Raw genomic sequence first — 19,359 nt, 5'->3', positions numbered from 1 at the left:
TACAAAGGACCACAAACCCACTAACATCCATTCTCTCACAATTACACACGTACACACACACACACACACACACACACACACATGCATGCACACACTTTCAGCAATTTTCTTCTGCCCTTTTTCCCTCGCACTGAATACTTCTTTTTGAAGTCCCTCTCCCACTTCCATGTTCCTTTTTTTTTTTTGTGACCTAGGAATTTAGTTAAGGTTGCTTGCTTGAGTATATATGTGTGGTAATTTATGGGACCATAAACAACTTATCAGTGACTATACCACTGAGGAATATAACTTTTCCACTACCAGCAGCCATTAAGTGTCTTATAGTTCCTCTAGGAAGTATAGGGCCATTTGAGCACCCTGCCATATAAGTAAAGTCAATCTCAGTATACAATGCTGTGTGATTCTATTTATATACCATTCTTTTTCTTTGAAGTTGGTTTGTAGTCTAAGCTGGCCTTGAACTTCTGATTCTTCTGTCCGTATCCTCCCAGTGCTAAGGTTACGGGCCTGTGCTACCATGCCTAACTAACAGGGATTGAGGGTATGAAAGTGGTTGCCAGGAGATGAGGATAAGAGAGCAGAGGTATGAATGATTCTTTTGTGCTGATCTAACAGCTTTATATCTTTATTACTGAGGATGGTTACTTGATATCAAATGCCACAGAATGTACAAAAGACACTCACAAATCTATCAACACTCAAGTACTGGTTCACTGAGTACCTCTCCCACTGCCACCCTCTCTTCCTTTTTTACTTTTATGTGTGGATGTGTGTTTGCATGTGTGTGCGTGTGTGTGTGTGTGTGTGTTAGTGGTATGTTATTGTACAGGCTGCTGGAGTACAGCAGGTGTCCTGCTCTATCACTTGTCACCTTATGCCTGCAGCTCTGGAGTTAGAGATGTGTGCACAGTCACACTTGGCTTTTTCCATGAGTGCTGGGGTAGGGGCTGGGATTCAGATTCAGGCCCTCATGGTGCACAGCACATCCTCCTACCCACTAAGCAACTTTCTAGGTGATCAAATACAGCTACTGGAGGCAGCTGGGAGATTGGTACATGAGATCCCTCTCTATTGTTTATAAAAATCATTTGTATTTGTAGTTATGTGGAAATAAAAATTCAAAACTTTAAGTTCAAGTATCATGGGAAGATAAATAGCACTAGCTCTTAACATGGACAAAAGTGGTTCAAATATGATTCCTGACATTTATTAGCTAGAGAACGTAGACAAGTCAGTACTATCTCTAGGTCACATTTATCTGTACAACAGTGATTATTTGTGATAATGGATGTAAAGGAGTTGGCACAGTGCCCACTGATGATAACCAGAAAACAATGGGGGTTGTACTTGTTAACATTCTGATGATGTTAAACTGTGTCTTAGAATTTAGAAGACATAGTCACAAATAATATAAAATACCTTGGTGTGACTCTAACTAAGGAGGTGAAAGATCTGTATGATAAGAACTTCAAGTCTCTGAAGAAAGAAATCAAAGATCTCAGAAGATGGAAAGATTTCCCATGCTCATGGATTGGCAGGATCAATATAGTAAAAATGGCTATCTTGCCGAAAGCAATCTACAGATTCAATGCAATCCCCATCAAAATTCCAACTCAATTCTTCAACGAATTAGAAAGGGCAATCAGCAAATTCATCTGGAATAACAAAAAACCTAGGATAGCAAAAACTCTTCTCAAGGATAAAAGAACCTCTGGTGGAATCACCATGCCTGACCTAAAGCTGTACTACAGAGCAATTGTGATAAAAACTGCATGGTACTGGTATAGAGACAGACAAGTAGACCAATGGAATAGAATTGAAGACCCAGAAATGAACCCACACACCTATGGCCACTTGATCTTCGACAAGGGAGCCAAAACCATCCAGTGGAAGAAAGACAGCATTTTCAACAAATGGTACTGGCACAACTGGCAGTTATCATGTAGAAGAATGCGAATTGATCCATTCTTATCTCCTTGTACTAAGGTCAAATCTAAGTGGATCAAGGAACTACACATAAAAAACAGAGACTCTGAAATTTATAGAGGAGAAAGTGGGAGAAAGCCTTGACGATATGGACACAGGGGAAAAATTCCTGAATAGAACAGCAATAGCTTGTGCTGTAAGATCCAGAATGAGACCTCATAAAACTGCAAAGCTTCTGTAAGGCAAAAGACACCGTCAATAAGACAAAAAGGCCACCAACAGATTGGGAAAGGATCTTGACCAATCCTAAATCAGATAGGGGACTAATATCCAATATATATATAAAGAACTCAAGAAGGTGGACTCCAGAAAATCAAATAACCCCATTAAAATGGGGTACAGAGCTAAACAAAGAATTCTCAACTGAGGAATATCGAATGGATGAGAAGCACCTGAAAAAATGTTCAACATCCTTAATCATCAGGGAAATGCAAATCAAAACAACCCTGAGATTCCACCTCACACCAGTCAGAATAGCTAAGATTAAAAATTCAGGTGACAGCAGATGCTGGCGAGGATGTGGAGAAAGAGGAACACTCTTCCATTGTTGGTGGGATTGCAAGCTTGTACAATCACTCTGGAAATCAGTCTGGCGGTTCCTCAGAAAATTGGACATAGTACTACCGGAGGATCCAGCAATACCTCTCCTGAGCATATATCCAGAAGATGTTCCAACCGGTAAGAAGGACACATGCTCCACTATGTTCATAGCAGCCTTATTTATAATAGCCAGAAGCTGGAAAGAACCCAGATGTCCCTCAACAGGAAAGGATACAGGAAATGTGGTACATTTACACAATGGAGTACTACTCAGCTATTAAAAGAAATGAATTTATGAAATTCCTAGGCAAATGAATGGATCTGGAAGATATCATCCTGAGTGAGGTAACCCAATCACAAAAGAACTCACATGATATGAACTCACTGATAACTGGATATTAGCCCAGAAACGTAGAGTACCCAAGATACAAGATATAAAGCACATGAAACTCAAGAAGAACAAAGACCAAAGTGTGGACACTTTGCCCCTTCTTAGAATTGGGAACAAAACACCCATGGAAGGAGTTACAAAGTTTGGAGCTGAGACAAAAGGATGGACCATCCAGAGTCTGCCGCACTCGGGGATCCACCCCACAATCAGCCACCAAATGCAGACATTATTGCATACGCCAGCAAGATTTTGCTGAAAGGACCTTGATATAGCTGTCTCTTGTGAGGCTATGCCAGTGCCTGGCAAATACAGAAGTGGATGCTCACAGTCAGCTATTGGATGGATCACAGGGCCCCAATGGAGGAGCTAGAGAAAGTACCCAAGGAGCTGAAGGGATCTGCAACCCTATATGTGGAACAACAATATGAACTAACCAGTACCCCGGAGCTCTTGACTCTAGCTGCATATGTAGCAGAAGATGGCCTAGTCGGCCATCATTGGGAAGAGAGGCCCCTTGGTCTTGCAAACTTTATATGCCCCAGTACAGGGGAACACCAGGACCAAGAAGTGGGAGTGGTTGGGTAGGGGAGCGGGATGGGGGGAGGGTATAGGGGACTTTTGGGATAGCATTTGAAATGTAAATGAAGAAAATACCTATTAAAAATTGGGGAGAAAAAGAATTTAGAAGACATGACTGTGCTCTGTACACATAGCCAATCAGTATATTCTGACTAAGTTTTGTCTCTGTACCTGTAAAGAGGCATGGCTAGCCGCTGTATGCAATTCTATTAAATACTACGCATTTTACAGCAGGACTGAAAGCAAAGCACCCAAAGAGAAAAAAAAAAGCCCTGACTTAGTAACATAAATAACTATACATTATAATACATTTACTTCCTACTACTACTCATTGTGATTCTCTTATCTCCACCTCTCAAGTGCTGGGATTACAGATGTGAGCCACCATGCCCAGCTATGAGACACAACATGGGTCTTCTCTAATCATTATCTAGAGAAAATTCTAGATCTCAGACTGCCCCGGTCCACTAGAAAGCAGAAAACAAGGCAATGAGGAGAACCAGCCAGCTCCTTACCGAAAGCCCACACAGTCTAATGAGGCTATTGGCCATGCTCTTCCTGAATGGTATGTTCAGGTCTGATAACTTAGCAGGCTAAACAGGAAGATCCAGGAATAGGAAAATTAGCCCAAGTCTCAGGAAACCTGAGTCATCACTATCTAAATATCATTAAATATTAGAATAGTGTCAAAGGTCCAATCTAACTAAAACTCATATGCTTCTTTCTGTTCCTTCAAGTTTCTAAAGCATTTGAGAAGAAATATGATAAACTAGCATAGATACTGTAGTCTACCTTTCTTGTGAGAGAGAAAAGAGAACTGTTCTGGGCACTGGGTCTGTGAAGCAAAGTTGTGGAATTGCCCTTCTGAATTTTGGGCCCCAGCTATATCTAGGAGGTAAGACATGGGTACACAAACAGCAAGATGCCAGTTTGTCAGTGCCATAAGTCATCAGAAGAGTCCACCCAAAATTGAATGAGATGTCAGAGAAAGGCAAGCTGGTATCTTATTGCTTGGATTCTGTCAAAGCTCTTTGGTGATGATGTCCTTGGGATGAAATAACTATGATTAGAGATTAGCTGTCTAGAAATTCCTCAGACTGCATCTGGTACCCATATAGGAAAGACCAGACATCATATACGTAGCTTGGATTTAAAAGCCAGCACCTAGAATTTCCCAAGGAACACTGGTAGGACTAGTTCACCTGAGAGATAACTATAGAATGCTTTTTGGGAAGAAGAGCACATGATCAACTGGTATGTCATGAAGATTCAGGCAGCAGGACTGCACCTGATGGACTAGCAAGGAGAGTGATGCCCCCTACTCTCTGCATCCTGGAAGCTAATGCTTGAGTTCACATGTAGGGCCAGGGGGATCTGAAAGTGGATGGCGACAGAGGAAAAACAGAGGAGATCACCAGCCTGAGTAGGAAGCCAAGATGATTCTGAATTAGGTCTAGATCTCAGATGGAACATGGTGGCCCTGTCAAAAGATATACTAAACATAGGGATGAGGAAGAGGGGCAGAAAGTAGACTTTTGATACACTATATTTGACAATATAATAAGTATTAACTAATATAGAGATACTTCACATTCAGAACATCCAGTAGGAAACACTAAATGTTGTTCTCTTCCCATGCTTCTTGTCTTAGTAGCCAATACTGTCCAGCTAAAAAACATTTATCTTTGACATGTTCTTATTTTGTTTTAACTAGCATTAACTCATTCTTCCATGTGTATCTCTTAAAACAATTTTGATCTCTCAACATCTTTCCAACTCTGCCAAAAACTCCTCTAGGTCACTGTAATGGCCACTATTCTGGTCCCTTTACATCCAATTCTGTTCTCTTCATGAGTTGCAGTGACACAGCAACCAGAACCAACTTCTAGATAAGCACAAAGAAAGCTGTCTTCTGCTGACCTTTCCAGAAGCTTTGCAACACTAAACACTGCAACCCCAAACCTATGCAGGTGTGCACAAGAAGCTACTGATAAAAGCATGCCAAAGTCCAGTCAGAGGCAAAGGACCCATTCAAGAGCCACTGTACTACATGGGGCCCGGAGTGGGAATGAGTAGAATCTTGAAAATTTTTAGTGTTCTTGCTACAAGAAAAAATTATGAGTGTGTGAAGTGGAAATTTTTGGCTTTTTGGAAGACTCAGTTGTGTCATGTGATGAGACTGTCTTATGAGAGGATGTTTTGCTGAAGCAGACATGTGGTGTCTTTCTGGAAGTTGCCTGGAAAAGGGGCATGTGAAGTTTTGTTAAAACAGATGCTTGATAAAGGGGTCTGCAACCCTATAGGTGGAACAACAATATGAACTAACCAGTACCCCGGAGCTCGTGTCTCTAGCTGCATATGTATCAGAAGATGGCCTAGTCGGCCATCATTGGGAAGAGAGGCCCCTTGGTCTTGCAAACTTTATATGCCTCGGTACAGGGGAACACCAGGGCCAAGAAGTGGGAGTGGGTGGGTAGGGGTGTGGGTGGGGGGAGGGTGGGGGGTACTTTTGGGATAGCATTGGAAATGTAAATAAAGAAAATATCTAATAAAAAAAGATGAGATAAAATAAAAAAATAAACTGAATTGTCACAAAGTAGAAGCAGCATTTCCAGAAGGGGAGAAAAGAAGATGGTAGTAAGATGAGGAGTTGGTGGGGCCAGCTAAGTGGTTAAGAGGACTGGATGCTCTTCGAGAGGACCCAGGCATGACTCCCAATAAACAATCGTGGCTCACCACCATCTGTGACTTCAGTTACAGGGGATATAATGCCCTCTTCTCCCCTCCATGGGCACCAGCCTCTCACATGATGCTTATATCTACATACAGGCAAAATACTCATAAACACATACCCACAGGTAAGTAAGTAAGTAAGTAAGTAAATAAATAAATAAATAAGTTTAAATGAAGAGTCTTGAGCAGTTGTGCACAGTATAGAGATACAAAAATAAAAACCGAGCCAGGCAGTGGTGGCACACGCCTTTAATCCCAGCACTTGGGAAGCAGAGGTAGGTGGATTTCTGAGTTCAAGGCCAGCCTGGTCTACAGAGTTGAGTTCCAGGACAGCCAGGGCTACACAGAGAAACCCTGTCTAGAAAAAGCAAAAGACAAAAACCAAAATTGTTACCCTCAAAATGAGTGCTGCTAAGGCTCCAAAGGAGGTAGAAGGAACAAGTAGGGAAAAGTTCCAGAAGTGGTATACACTTTGGCCAAGTGGACATCTAGTTACTCTCCTGTGTGAAGGAAGGGAGGAAAGGCTAGGAGAGAGAAATGTATGGAAGCTCAGAGAGAGACAATGACATCTTTTCAACAGAACAACAAAGTCAGCTAGCGTATGGAACATGACAAGCATACATCTGTAATGCCAGCACTTGGGAGATAGAGGCAGAAGGATCAGAAGTTCAAGATTGGAAAAGGTGTGGTGACTCGTGCCTTTAATTCCAGCAGTGAGGAGGGGAACAGAGGCAGCAGGGTCTTTGTGTGTTCACGGCCAGCATGGCGTACATGGCAAGTTCCAGGTCAGCCACAATTCCAAATGAGACCTGATCTTATAAAAGCAAAATTCAAGGTCACTCTTAGCTTGAGGTTTAGGGGATCCTGTCTTAACACCTCCCTACCAAAAACAAAGAAAAGTGGAGTATGAACCATGAAATATGTAGCCATTTAAATGACTGATAGAGATGTGCTAAGGATTCAATCTGAGACTAAAAGAACTGTCAAAGCAATAGTCAGATTTATTTTGGGGGCTGAAGTGGATCATCAGGTAAATCTGTTATATAACTTTCAATACCAGGATTTGGCAATACATCCTATTTTGGACATGGTTTTGACATGGTACATGGAACAAAGAACTGGTGGTAATAAGAATTTTTGTTTGCTGTGGTTTTGAGAATCAAGCCCCAGTCTTCATGCAGTCTATGCAAATCCTCTACAGATATTTTGACAATGTGATCCATATTCTGAATCCAAGAGTATTTTCAACCTAAAAACAGGATTCATTTGGTAGCAGCAATATAAGTAGATGACATAAGGCTGAAAAAAAGAACACCTGAACAAGTTGAATATCTTTTATCAAAATGCTTATATCAGATGAATTTCAGACTTGAATGATTTTTTTGATTTGTAATACTTTGGATTTGGAATATGGAATTTATTGGTTAAGAATCTATAACATGAAAAGCCTCAAAATGTGAAGAGTTTGAGCATCATATTGGATCTCAGAAAATTCACATCCTTGTGTTGGGATACTCAACCTACAGTTAGCATCCTACATTATTAGACCATACACAAATAGCATTATATAATTTCCTTGAAAAAGAAAAGACATAGGCAGGCACAGTGTCTTACATGTATAATCTTAGTACTTGGGAGGCTGAGGCTGGAGAGTTGCTGCGTTAGTTGCCAGCTGGGGCTACGTAGTGAGTTTCACAGTGGCCTGGGCTACAGTATATCAAACAAATAAGTAAATAAAAATGAAACAAACAGACAAGTAAATTGTGGAGGGTAACAAGCTCACTGGGCACAACTGTGAAAAGGGTGAGCTTCCAGTAGTTTGTAAGGGAAAAAAGAATCACTTTTTGCTTTTGTTTATAATGAAATTGTTTCGTTTTCTCTTCAGGGTCTAGCTTTCAAATGGCCACAATGTAAGTAAACTTTGAATCCCCACCCTGTTGCTTCCTGTTGCCAGAGCTTCCAGTTCCAATGGCAGCTAGTGATGGTCTTGAAGGATGCGCATTGATACCCAGCCTCTATCTGAAGATCATTTCACAGCTATGAAGACCATGCAGATGGTTTACCCATTTGGCTTTTCTGCACTCCATCTCTGTATCAGAAGGAAACTCAAGAGGAAGCAGACAGATAACACTGACTTGGGCCTGCACAAAAGTTACTTTCAGAGTAAAAGTCTCCTGTCACCAAAGCTCAACAAAAGACTAACTGAACAGAACAACATTCAAGGATTTGGGGGTAATTCTGTAAACACAGATTTCCTGTTGGGAATGGTGATGTACAATGACCATCATCCCAGTGTAGAGGGGAGGCAGGAGAATCACTGGTTAAAGGCAAACATGGGCGATATGGTAATACAAGAGAATTGAATTGGGGGAGACAGAGAGAAGCCCAGAGGGCCAGGAGAATGAATGGAAACCTGCAGCTGTTGGAGGTGAGGGAACCTTTACAAAGTCCCATAGATCTGGGTTGTGAGAGGCTCCCAGGACTCAATGGGGATGATCTCAACTGAAATGCCCAACAGTGGGGAGATAGAACCTCAAAGAGACCACTTTCAGTGTAGACAGACAGGGTCCCCAGTGGAAGGATGGGGTCACCTTCAAATTTTCTGACTCAGAATTGTTCTTGTCTAAAGGAAATGCAGGGACAAAAATGGAGCAGAGACTGAAGAACGGCCATCCAGTGACCAGCCCACCTTGGGATCCATCTCATGCACAGACACCAAACCCTGACACTATTACTGATGCAGTGTTGTGCTTGCAGACAGGAGCCTAGCACGTCTGTCCTCTGAGAGGCTCTACCAACACCTGACTCAGACAGATGCAGATACTTACATCCAACCATTGGACTGAGCCCAGGGACCCCTATGGAAGAGTTAGGGAAGGACTGAAGGAGGTGACAGGGATGGTAATCCCATAGGAAGAACAATAGTATCAACTAACTTGGACCCCTGGGAGCTCCCAGAGACTAAGTCACCAACCAAAGAGCATATATGGGCTGGTTTGCGACCTCTGCTAAATATGTAGCAGAGGACTGCCTTGTCTGGTCTTAGTGGGAGAGGATGCACCTAATCATATAGAAACTTGATACCCCAGGAAAGTGGGATGGGGGGAGGACCCTATCAGAAGCAAAGCAGAGGGGAGAATGGAGTGAAGAACTTTAGGAGAGGAGACCAGGAAGAGGGGCAACATATGAAATATAAATAAATTAAATAATTAATTAAAGAAAAACAGAGCACATACTTCCAACATACAGTAGCATTGGATACACATTAGCATTCCAAAAGGGAGAAAAGGGAGCAGAGTGAGAAAATACTGGACCAAAGCAAGACTGAAACCCAGCTGGGCAAACTCTAAACTCTGCATCTCCATGTGTGATGTCAATGCTCTTCAGATTTCTATTCCTTTCAGCTTTGTTGACTGCAACATACTTCTTTCTCTTCAGCTAGTTCCCTCCTGTTAGCAGCTTTCCTTGGTTCTGGCATCTTTAACCTCTTGGGGCTTATGGCTAACCTGCCATGTGTCTGGTCTCAATGAATTTCCTTAGCTACAGAGGGAGATTTCATCCTTTCTTCCTTCTTTCCTTCCTTCCTTTCTCATTCATTCATTCATTCATTCAATTTATGTATTCACTTTACAACCCAATATCAGCCCTTCCTCTCCTCACAGAACCCCCTCATGCAAGTCCTCCCTGCCCCCCCCCAACACAACATAGGATTCAGCTCCATTCTACTTCCTGGTGCTCCTTTAACCCTTGAACCATACATTTTGTATTTTTCCTTTCTAAGCTTGCTACATTTCATCAAAAAGCTCTTCATAAGAGTGTAGCTCAGAGTCTATACTAGGCTGTTTTGAGATTTCTTTTGCCAAAGCAATTAACCTAAATCCTTTCTCCTTAGTCTCAGGCAGATGTTCAGACAAGGGCAAAAAGCCACCACATTCTTCATCAAATTATCACAAGAACAATTTCTACAAGGTGACAAATATGAGTCTATTTTCATTCTTCTACATACAGACAGCCAGTTAAACCAGCATCATTTATTGAAGATGCTTTCTTTTTTCCATTGTATATTTTTGGTGTCTTTGTCAAAGATCAAGTGACCATAAGTGTAAGGTTTTATTTCTGGGTCTTCAATTCTATTCTATTGTCTGTCTCTGTACCAATACTATGTAGTTTTTATCACTGTTGCTCTGTAGTAAAGCTTGAGGTTAGAGATGGTGGTTCCCCCAGCTATTCTTTTATTGTTAAGAATTGTTTTCGCTATTCTGGGTTTTTTGCCTTTCCAGATGAATTTGACAATTGCTCTTTCCATGTCTTTGAAGGATTGTATTGGGATTTTGATGGGGATTGCATTGAATGGGGATTGCCTTTGGTAGGATGGCCATTTTTACTATGTTGATTCTGCTAATCCATGAGCATGGGAGATCTCTCCTCAACATAAAACCAGATACACTGAATCTAACAGAAGAGAAAGTGGGAAAGAGCCATGAATTCATTGGCACAGAGGGAAATTTCCTAAACAGAACTCCAATGGCTCATGCTCTAAGATCAACAATTGATAAATGGGACCTCATGAAACTGGAAAGCTTCTGTAAGGCAATGGACATAGTCAATAAGACAAATCAGTAACCTACAGATTGGAAAAAAATCTTCACTAACCCCACATCTGATAGAGGGCTAATTTACAAAATATATAAAGAACTCAAGAAGTTAATCACCAAAAAACCAAACAACCCAATCAAAAAATGGGGTATAGAACTAAACTGAGACTTTACAACTGAAGAATCTTGAATGGCTGAGAAGCACCTAAAGAAATGCTCAAAGTCCTTAGCAATCAGAGAAATGCAAATCAAAACAACCCTGAGATGTCACCTTACACCAATCAGAAGGGCTAAGATCAAAACCTCAGGTAACAGCACATGTTGGAGAGGATGTGGAGAAAGAGTAATGCTCCTCTCCATTGCAGGTGGGATTGCGAACTGGCACAACCACTCTGGAAATCAATCTGAAGGTTCCTCAGAAAGTTGGAAATAGATCGACTTGAAGACCCAGCTATACCATTCTTGGGAATATACCTAAAAGATGCCCCACCATGCCACAGGGACACATGTTTTACTATGTTCATAGCACCCTTGTTTGTGATAGGTAGAAGCTGGAAACAACCCAGATGTCCCAAGACAGAAGAATGGATACAGAAAATGTGGTTCATTTACACAATGGAGTACTACTCAGATATTAAGAACAAGGACATTCTGAGCTTTGCAGGCAAATGGATGGAACTAGAAAATATCATCCTGAGTGAGGTAACTCAGATCCAAAAAGACATGCATGGTATATACTCACTAATAAGTGGATATTAGCCAAAAAAAAAGTACAGGATACCTAAGATACAGTCCACAGAACTCAAATTAGTCAACAAGCTGAAGTGCCCAAGTGAGGATGCCTCAGTCCCACTTGGGAGAGAGAAGAAAGCAATCACAAGTGGGGAGGGAGGGACCTGGGAGGGACAGTGGGCAGGGTAGAGAGGGGGGAGGAGAACCTGATCTGTTACTAGGTGAGAGAAAAGGACTGAAGCCCTGAAGGCCAGCAGAAAGAATGGAAACAGGCAACCTCAGGAAATAGGAGGTTGGGGGAACCCTCCAGAATGCATCAGAAACCTGGGCAGTAAGAGACTCTCAGGAGTCAAAGATGAACCTCCAGACAGTAGGAAGAGGGAACTTATAGAGCCCACCTCCAGCAGGAAGACAGGGTATTAAGTGAGGGATGGGGCTCTCATCCCACACAATTCTGACCCATAATTGTTCCTGTCTGAAAGAATTACAGGGATGGAAATGGAGAGGAGCCTGAGGAAAAGAAGGTCCAGCAACAGGCCTAAAGTGGGATCCAGCTCAAGGGGAGGTCCCAAGACCTGACACTATTTCTGAGGCTATGGAGAGCTCACAAAAAGGGATCTATCATGATTGCCCTCCAAAAGACCCAACAGGCAGCTGAAAGAGTCAGATGCAGATATTTGCACCCAACCAATGGACAGAAGCAGCTGAACCCCTGTTGTTGAATTGGGAAGGCTGGAAGAAGCTGAGAAGAAGGGCGATCCTGTAGGAAGACCAGCAGTCTCAATTAATCTGGACCTCCAAGATATCACAAATACTGGAACACCAAACAGAGAGCATATACCAGCTGATAGGAGGCCCCCAACACACATACAGTAGAGGACTTCTGGGTCTGTGTTCATTCAGAGGTGATGCACCTAACCCTCAAGAGACTGGAGGCCCCAGGGAGTTTAGAGGTCAGGTGGGGTGGGGGGTGGGGGCATCCACGTGGAGACGGGGTGGGGTGGGGAGAATGTGTGGGATGTGGAGCAGACAGAGGGTAGATAGGGGGCAGGGAACAGAATATGGAACCAGTACCCCAGAGCTCTTGACTCTAGCTGCATATGTATCAAAAGATGACCTAGTCGGCCATCACTGGAAAGAGAGGCCCATTGGTCAGGCAAACGTTATATGCCCCAGTACAGGGGAATGCCAGGGCCAAAAAATGGGAATGGGTGGGTAGGGGAGTGGAGGGGGGAGGGGGGACTTTTGGGATAGCATTGGAAATGTAATTGAAGAAAATACGTAATAAAAAAAGGAAAAAAATAAAATAAAAATTTTTAAAAAGAACAATTTCTAATGAAATTTTTTAGAACATACTACATTTTTTTCCTCTGAAACCTCTTGAGCTCCCACAGTTCAAATCTGTCTCAGCACCACTGTCTTCCTTGCTCCTACTAGAATGGACCATTAAGCTCCACTTAAAGCTTTCAAGCTTTCAACTGCTTTTCTGATTCACAGTCCTAAAGTCCACATTCCTCCAAACAAAAGCACGGTGAGGTGTATCACAGCAATATCCCAGCCCCTGGTATCAATTTCTGTTTTACTGTTGTGAAGACCCCATGAGCACACCAACGTTTATAAAGGCCTCCCCTCTCATACAATCTCTGCTCACTGAGGCTCCTATGAACACCACAGGGCATCCATTTCTGACTTATTCTCACGCTATGTCCCTCATGCAGATACCATTTCCTACCTTGGCCAGCATCTATCCATCTGTCTGTCCCTCCAATCATCCATCCATCCATCCATCCATCCATCCCTCCCTCCCAAGATTCTGCTCTCTTCTAGATCTCTAGCAGTGGCTGAACTCAAGATTTTTTCCATTAGGTTCCTATCACCCATGGTGCTTCTCAACTGAGCACATAATTCATGTCAGGGAACACCCTCTTCCTGGGGAATCCCACAGATGGTTTTCACCACTTCTAGTGCAGTATTAACATATAATTCCGACTGTACTGGACATGTTTCCACATTATAGCTATATACTTTAAGTCCAAACCTTACTTGTATCCCTCCCACGGAGCTTTACCCATATGATACTCCCTTCTCCAGTGAGATACATTTCAATGAATAGGAGCAGCTTTGATTACACAAGCAGAAAATCGTGGGAGTCATTTTTAAGTGGGTGATTATCCAACTCCCTTCTCATAATGGCCTACCCAAATCCTCTGAAGTTGCCCACAGCCTGTTTCTTCCATCCTATGTCCACCATGACTGCCATTAGGCTTTTGTTGCTTACCGCAGAACACAAGTAACCTTCTAATGGGTCTTCCTACTTCCAGTCTCATGCTCCCTTATCCCACTGTCCATGCTGCAGCTGGTATTCTCTTTCAGAAATGCACATCTGATGTGTGGCCCGTCACATAATAACACATATACTGCTGAACTATTACTTCTGATCCTGAGGTTACCTCTTATTCCAACCACATATCCTCCTAGCCCCTCTACTCTCTCTGTTGCTGGTGGCCCAATTCTCACAGATCATTCAATTGTCCCCAGCACAGATGTCTATATAGTGGTATAGAAAGGTATAATATGTGGATTTGGAAGCCCTTTGCCAAGTAAACCTTTCTCTTTCCATTCCTCCTGTTCAAGTTTATAAACAAATATGACTCATCGCCCTCTGCCCTGTAACAACATTACATGTGCTGCCATGGGCTGTGTCACATTTCTCCCAGTTTCCCCATTTCTGGATCCTGTGAGGAATGTTGTATTAGTCGGCCATCACTGGAAAGAGAGGCCCATTGGACTTGCAAACTTTATATGCCCCAGTACAGGGGAACGCCAGGGCCAAAAAGGGGGAGTGGGTGGGTAGGGGAGTGGGGGTGGGTGGGTATGGGGGACTTTTGGTATAGCATTGGAAATGTAAATGAGCTAAATACCTAATAAAAAATGGAAAAAAAAAGAAAAAAGAAAAAAACAAGGCAAAAAAAAAAATAATTCACCCACATGATTTTAGATTCACCATAGTATACAGAGAATGGTTCTGGGTCTAAAACCTGAACAAAGAATAGGTCAAGTTGCCTCTCTCATTCACAATAGCATCTGAATCCAGTGTGCTCCTGGTTACAATCTGGGATCAGTCTTCTTTGTGAAAGTCTATAGGCTTAAATGGAGTTGCTCCTGCTGTGGTCACAATATTAACCAAAGACAAGTTCCTTGGTACATTCAAGGTCAGATGATGGCTATGGAACTTCTGAACTCCAGAGGCAATGGTATTCAGGATGCCACAATTTAGTAGGCTACATACTTTTATCAAACCACTAAGACATGTACCAAGGCCTTTAACTTATAGGAAACATGAACAACACATGAGTTTACCTACTCAATGTGCAGCCTCTGCCTATTGCACTAGTGAGGATCAAAAGGATTCCAAGTTTGTTAAAGTCATAGACATAGCAATATGCAAATAAGACAGAATTCACTCACTCAACACTACTGATTAAGCATCTTCAATGCACTAGGATCTACTCTGGAAGCAGAACGAACATCAATGAACAATAAACAATAAACAAGAGGAACCAGAGAAATATAAGCAATATAGTTACCAGCACTCAAGAGAAAAACTAACCATGGAAAAGGGACATTAAAAGTGTAGCAAAGCCAGGTGTGAAAGGCTTCAGAGCAGTGAAAAGTATTAACTGAAAAGCACGATGAAAGGACAATTCGTTTTCAAACATACAAAAAAGTTTTCCCATTTTGCAACAGAACCTACGATTGCTGGTTTAGTTTAGACTATTTAAGGGCACTAACACTACAATGACTGGTTGTTTAGCTGCTGAATATAACTACGTTGGTAGCATTTCTTCTGTTTTCTTTTAACAGACTTTTGGACTTTCACTAAAAGTTGTGTGGCTAATTGCTTAAAAGGTTTTTATATAATATCATAGAAGAAGAAAGAAAGTAGCAGTCACTAGCTGATGGGCATTTCATTTATGCATTAAATGTCAAACCCTATTGTATAAGGTACCATGTGTAAACAAAGGAAATCATGCCTGGTATGACAAACCCAATTGGCTTCTAGGAGGTAATGAGGCCATGGATCTTAGAAAAGAATCTATTGTCGCCACTTTGCTAGACCAGCATAACCCCTTACCACATTCTGGATTTATCGTTATTATAGATAAGTATAGTTACTGCCCCTCATCAAAGAAGGCCTCTTGTTACAGAAAATTGAGACCATTGCACAAAGCAACACCTGGATAGGATGCAGAGCTCAATGGATCACGAGGAATCCAGTCCCCAAAAATACATACACATCATAGCTCCTGAACCTATAGCTCAGGGAACATCATGGAAGAAGGGGTGGAAAGATATTAAGAACCAGAATACCTGAAAGTCTGCTTTGAAACAGTTTCTGTAGAAATAGTGCATAAACTAGCCTGCACCAGTAGCAATATCAATGGCCATATATATATGCCTGTGCAACAAATATAATAAAAGAAAAAAGTTGAGAGGAATTTGAGGAAGAGTAACTGGGAGGGGCTAGAGGAAGAAAGGGAGGAAGGGATGTAAAAGAAATCATATGAATTCTATCTTTAAAATGTAGAAAAAAGAAATAAAGATTGCTAAGTGTTTTTGTTATATAGGCAATACATACTCATTTTTAAGAAATACCAACGAGTGAGAAGAATATTAAGCATGTATAATTTTACCCTGAATATCCCAAGAATTCAAATTCTTCATATATATTCCTTATGGACTCTTCTTTAGAAATAATTTTCTTGTTTTATTTAGTCAAAACCACACCATATAGACAGCCTCATCATGTTACCACAATTTGAATAATTTCCCCAATTCATTATCAAGGACAGCATAAAATGAAACCAGCTATGCATGGCTAAACAACAAGCCAGGAGTCAGGTGAAAGGGCCTGTGACATAGCTTTAATTTTAACTTTTGATAATTCTTATATATCAGCACTAAGCATCTCAATCTATCCCTATAAGACCCCTGGAAACTGGACAAACCAAGTCCAGAGTTGGTCCACAGCGAGGCACTTCAATATTCAAAGACAGCTCTATATAGTTCCTGTGTGAGTTTACTTTCTATTGCTACTTCTTTTATTGTTTTTTTTTTTTCTTTACTTGAAACGCAAGGCAGGAACCTGAATGCTACCACTGCCTAGCTCAATGTCTTGTTTAAATGGTAGCATCACAATTTTATAGCATGACTACAGACAGGACTACTGTCTCATTTTATCTAGGCATTCATTATATTATACCTCTGTTAATTCATGATAGAGCTATCTTATTTTTAAACAAGTAATACCCACTTACTGATTTCAAAAGCCTAGATTCCTGTTAAGATAGATCTTCATCCTTTAATCATACAACTGATCTTTTACAAAGTAGGTGCTATCTGTATACTTTAATGTTATATCATTAGTTGTGTCCAATATTCTAGGCATTTACAATAATTTCAAACCCTGACTCTTCCATCTAGACATTGGCTTATCTGTTGCTTCTCACATCTCAGCCACACATTACATTATTTCACATTACATTACATTATATTACAAGGAAGCACTCTACATAGTAAGGTACCAGTGATCACCATTTCTAGTTGTAATTAAGCTTTTATTAAACAGTCTGTAACCCATCTGGATATATTGCCACCATTTAGCTTGCCTTTCCCAAGGGCTGTGTCATTCCTTGATTCTACTCACAATGGTTTATTTTCATAATACTTAAACCATCAAACACTAAAATGATTGCCAAAGACTGACACCCAGCTTGCTATAAACTTCCAGAATCTTCCTTTCCATTCTAGAAAACTGAAACATTTCCTTAGGTTCACTCTTTAAACTTGAATTGACTCACATAGGTCATGATGCATACAATGGTAGCCATTGTAGCCTGCACCTGCCTGCACCCTACAGGATTTACAAGAAGCCAGGGCAACAGGAATATTAAGTAGCATTTTAAAATTTAGACATAATAATGAACATAATAAAAGAGCAAAAGATATGAATAAATCCACATCAGAACTGTGCTAAAAAATGGATGGCTAAAAGCAAGAAAACAAAAGCTAGATTCCCCGCATCAGTTTCCTAGTTGCCTAATACACAAGGCAGCAACAGCTTACTCTTCCATCTACCCTAAACTCATTTCCCAGGAGTATTTGGAATCACAACTGCCCCTACATTTAGGAGTGAGCCATGATCTACCACAAGATCTTCTGGGAAAGGCACAGTAGTTATACATTTTCTTCTGTGTTTCTGGAGTTTCTCTGCTCTATGGCATCACTTCATCAATGGGACATCCTTTGAAATATGGTGACAAACCTTTTTTGGCCATAGGTTGAAAAAAATAAGTAACAGTAAGCCATGCCACTCATCCCAGTTTTACCCTGCTACTTAGCTGTTGGTAAAAGGACACCAAGATACTTCTAGAGTGGTAGGCTTTAACCAAGGATTCACATCAACATCTTACTCTGTGATGTTTTAGAAAATGTGTGCATGTTTGGACCATGGGCCCAGACATTCTGATACAGTGACTCTGAAGCATCCCTACTGCTTGGTAAAAATCTCTAAGCTGTTCATTCTTATCTGTGCTGCTGGTTAAAACCCCCTGTGGTATACCAATGTACTCAAAGCACCTCTCCTTTATTCTGAGGGATACAGCCTATTTAAATATTTCATTCTACTGCCTACAAAAACAGATGTTAGTGTTATATCAGTTTTGCAGAAGCAAAAAATTAAGAATTGAGAACCAAATATATCCCCCACGTTAATGCAATCCACAGTCAATGTTGTAGGATAGAAAAGAAACAGCATCATTTTTAACGGTTAGGGTCATCTTTATGATCTTATAATCTACTTACCGTTTCCAAACTTCTTAAATAAAGACGATAATTTGTGATGTAAACTCTTCCCTTAATGGGGCCATTGAAAGGACATATGTAAATAACTTCTTTTTCTAGTAAGATAAAAAAAGGACCCTAAAATAATGGAAATAGATACCAAGATACACAACAAATGGTACGAACTTAATATAAACTACTTGGCTATGTTTAACTACAATAAAGATTACTAAAAAGTTGAAAACAACACTGGCAAAGTTTCCACAGCTCTGTGCCAGGCTGAATTACGCACTCATGGCACTTCTGAGTTTGCACCTAATGTTATCACCACCAAAGACATGTAGACCAGAGCCAGAGCACAGAAGTGAACTAGGGTCTTGCTATTGTTAGCATCTTATGATAGCAAAAGAAACTACTTGCGTTATTTCAAGGGAGGATAACGTTCACACAGGGTAGCCTCGTGACTAACCAGTAGGCTGGGTGGTAGGTTGACAACTGCCAACCACACATGTATCACAGGTCCTTGTTGCTTTTTTTGACAAAGGGTCTCCTCTCTGTGCATCACTGTCTAAACTTAAATTCATGATCCTCCTGACTCAACCTCCCATGTGCTGGAATTATGGGACTGTGCCACCACACCCTGCTATAATGCCAGATTAGAAATCTCTCTGCAGAAAATATTTAAGTTAATAATGTACAGTCAAGGAAAAGTACATATTTTTAAATTTGATGTAAGGAGAAACTAAATCGAAAGATTTAATTATAATAAAAATTATCTTTCTCTTTTCCTTCAAAGATATCCTTGAATATGTTAATGACTATGAAATCCTTCAGGTACTAAATGAAAACGCAATACTAAGGTCATTTTATGCCAGTTCAATTAGTTACTATATTGGTTAAGGTCTGTCTGTTTATACTCAGTACCCAAATGTCCTATATGAAGACTACCAATAGTAAAAT

The 19,359-nt window shown here is 41.0% G+C and overlaps 1 protein-coding gene across 9 annotated transcripts in view; it reads right to left on the bottom strand.

The window, feature by feature from the left end:
• Mtm1 (X-linked myotubular myopathy gene 1) overlaps positions 1-19,359 on the bottom strand; it is a 104,647-nt gene that overhangs the window by 62,047 nt on the left and 23,241 nt on the right. For 8 of the 9 annotated variants that reach the window (NM_001164190.1, XM_006527890.2, NM_001164191.1 and 5 more), the window contains exon 4: positions 18,421-18,515. The exons of the other annotated variant lie outside the window; for it this stretch is intronic. In NM_001164190.1, coding sequence (NP_001157662.1) covers positions 18,421-18,515 — 95 coding nt within the window. The remainder of the gene's footprint in view (positions 1-18,420; positions 18,516-19,359) is intronic. 9 annotated transcript variants of the gene reach the window in all.

Source organism: Mus musculus, chromosome X (genome assembly GCF_000001635.26).
Source record: "Mus musculus strain C57BL/6J chromosome X, GRCm38.p6 C57BL/6J".
In the NCBI taxonomy this organism is placed as follows: domain Eukaryota; kingdom Metazoa; phylum Chordata; class Mammalia; order Rodentia; family Muridae; genus Mus; species Mus musculus.
The sequence above is the reverse complement of the archived record's forward strand: the minus strand, read 5'-3'. Positions and strand labels throughout refer to the sequence as shown.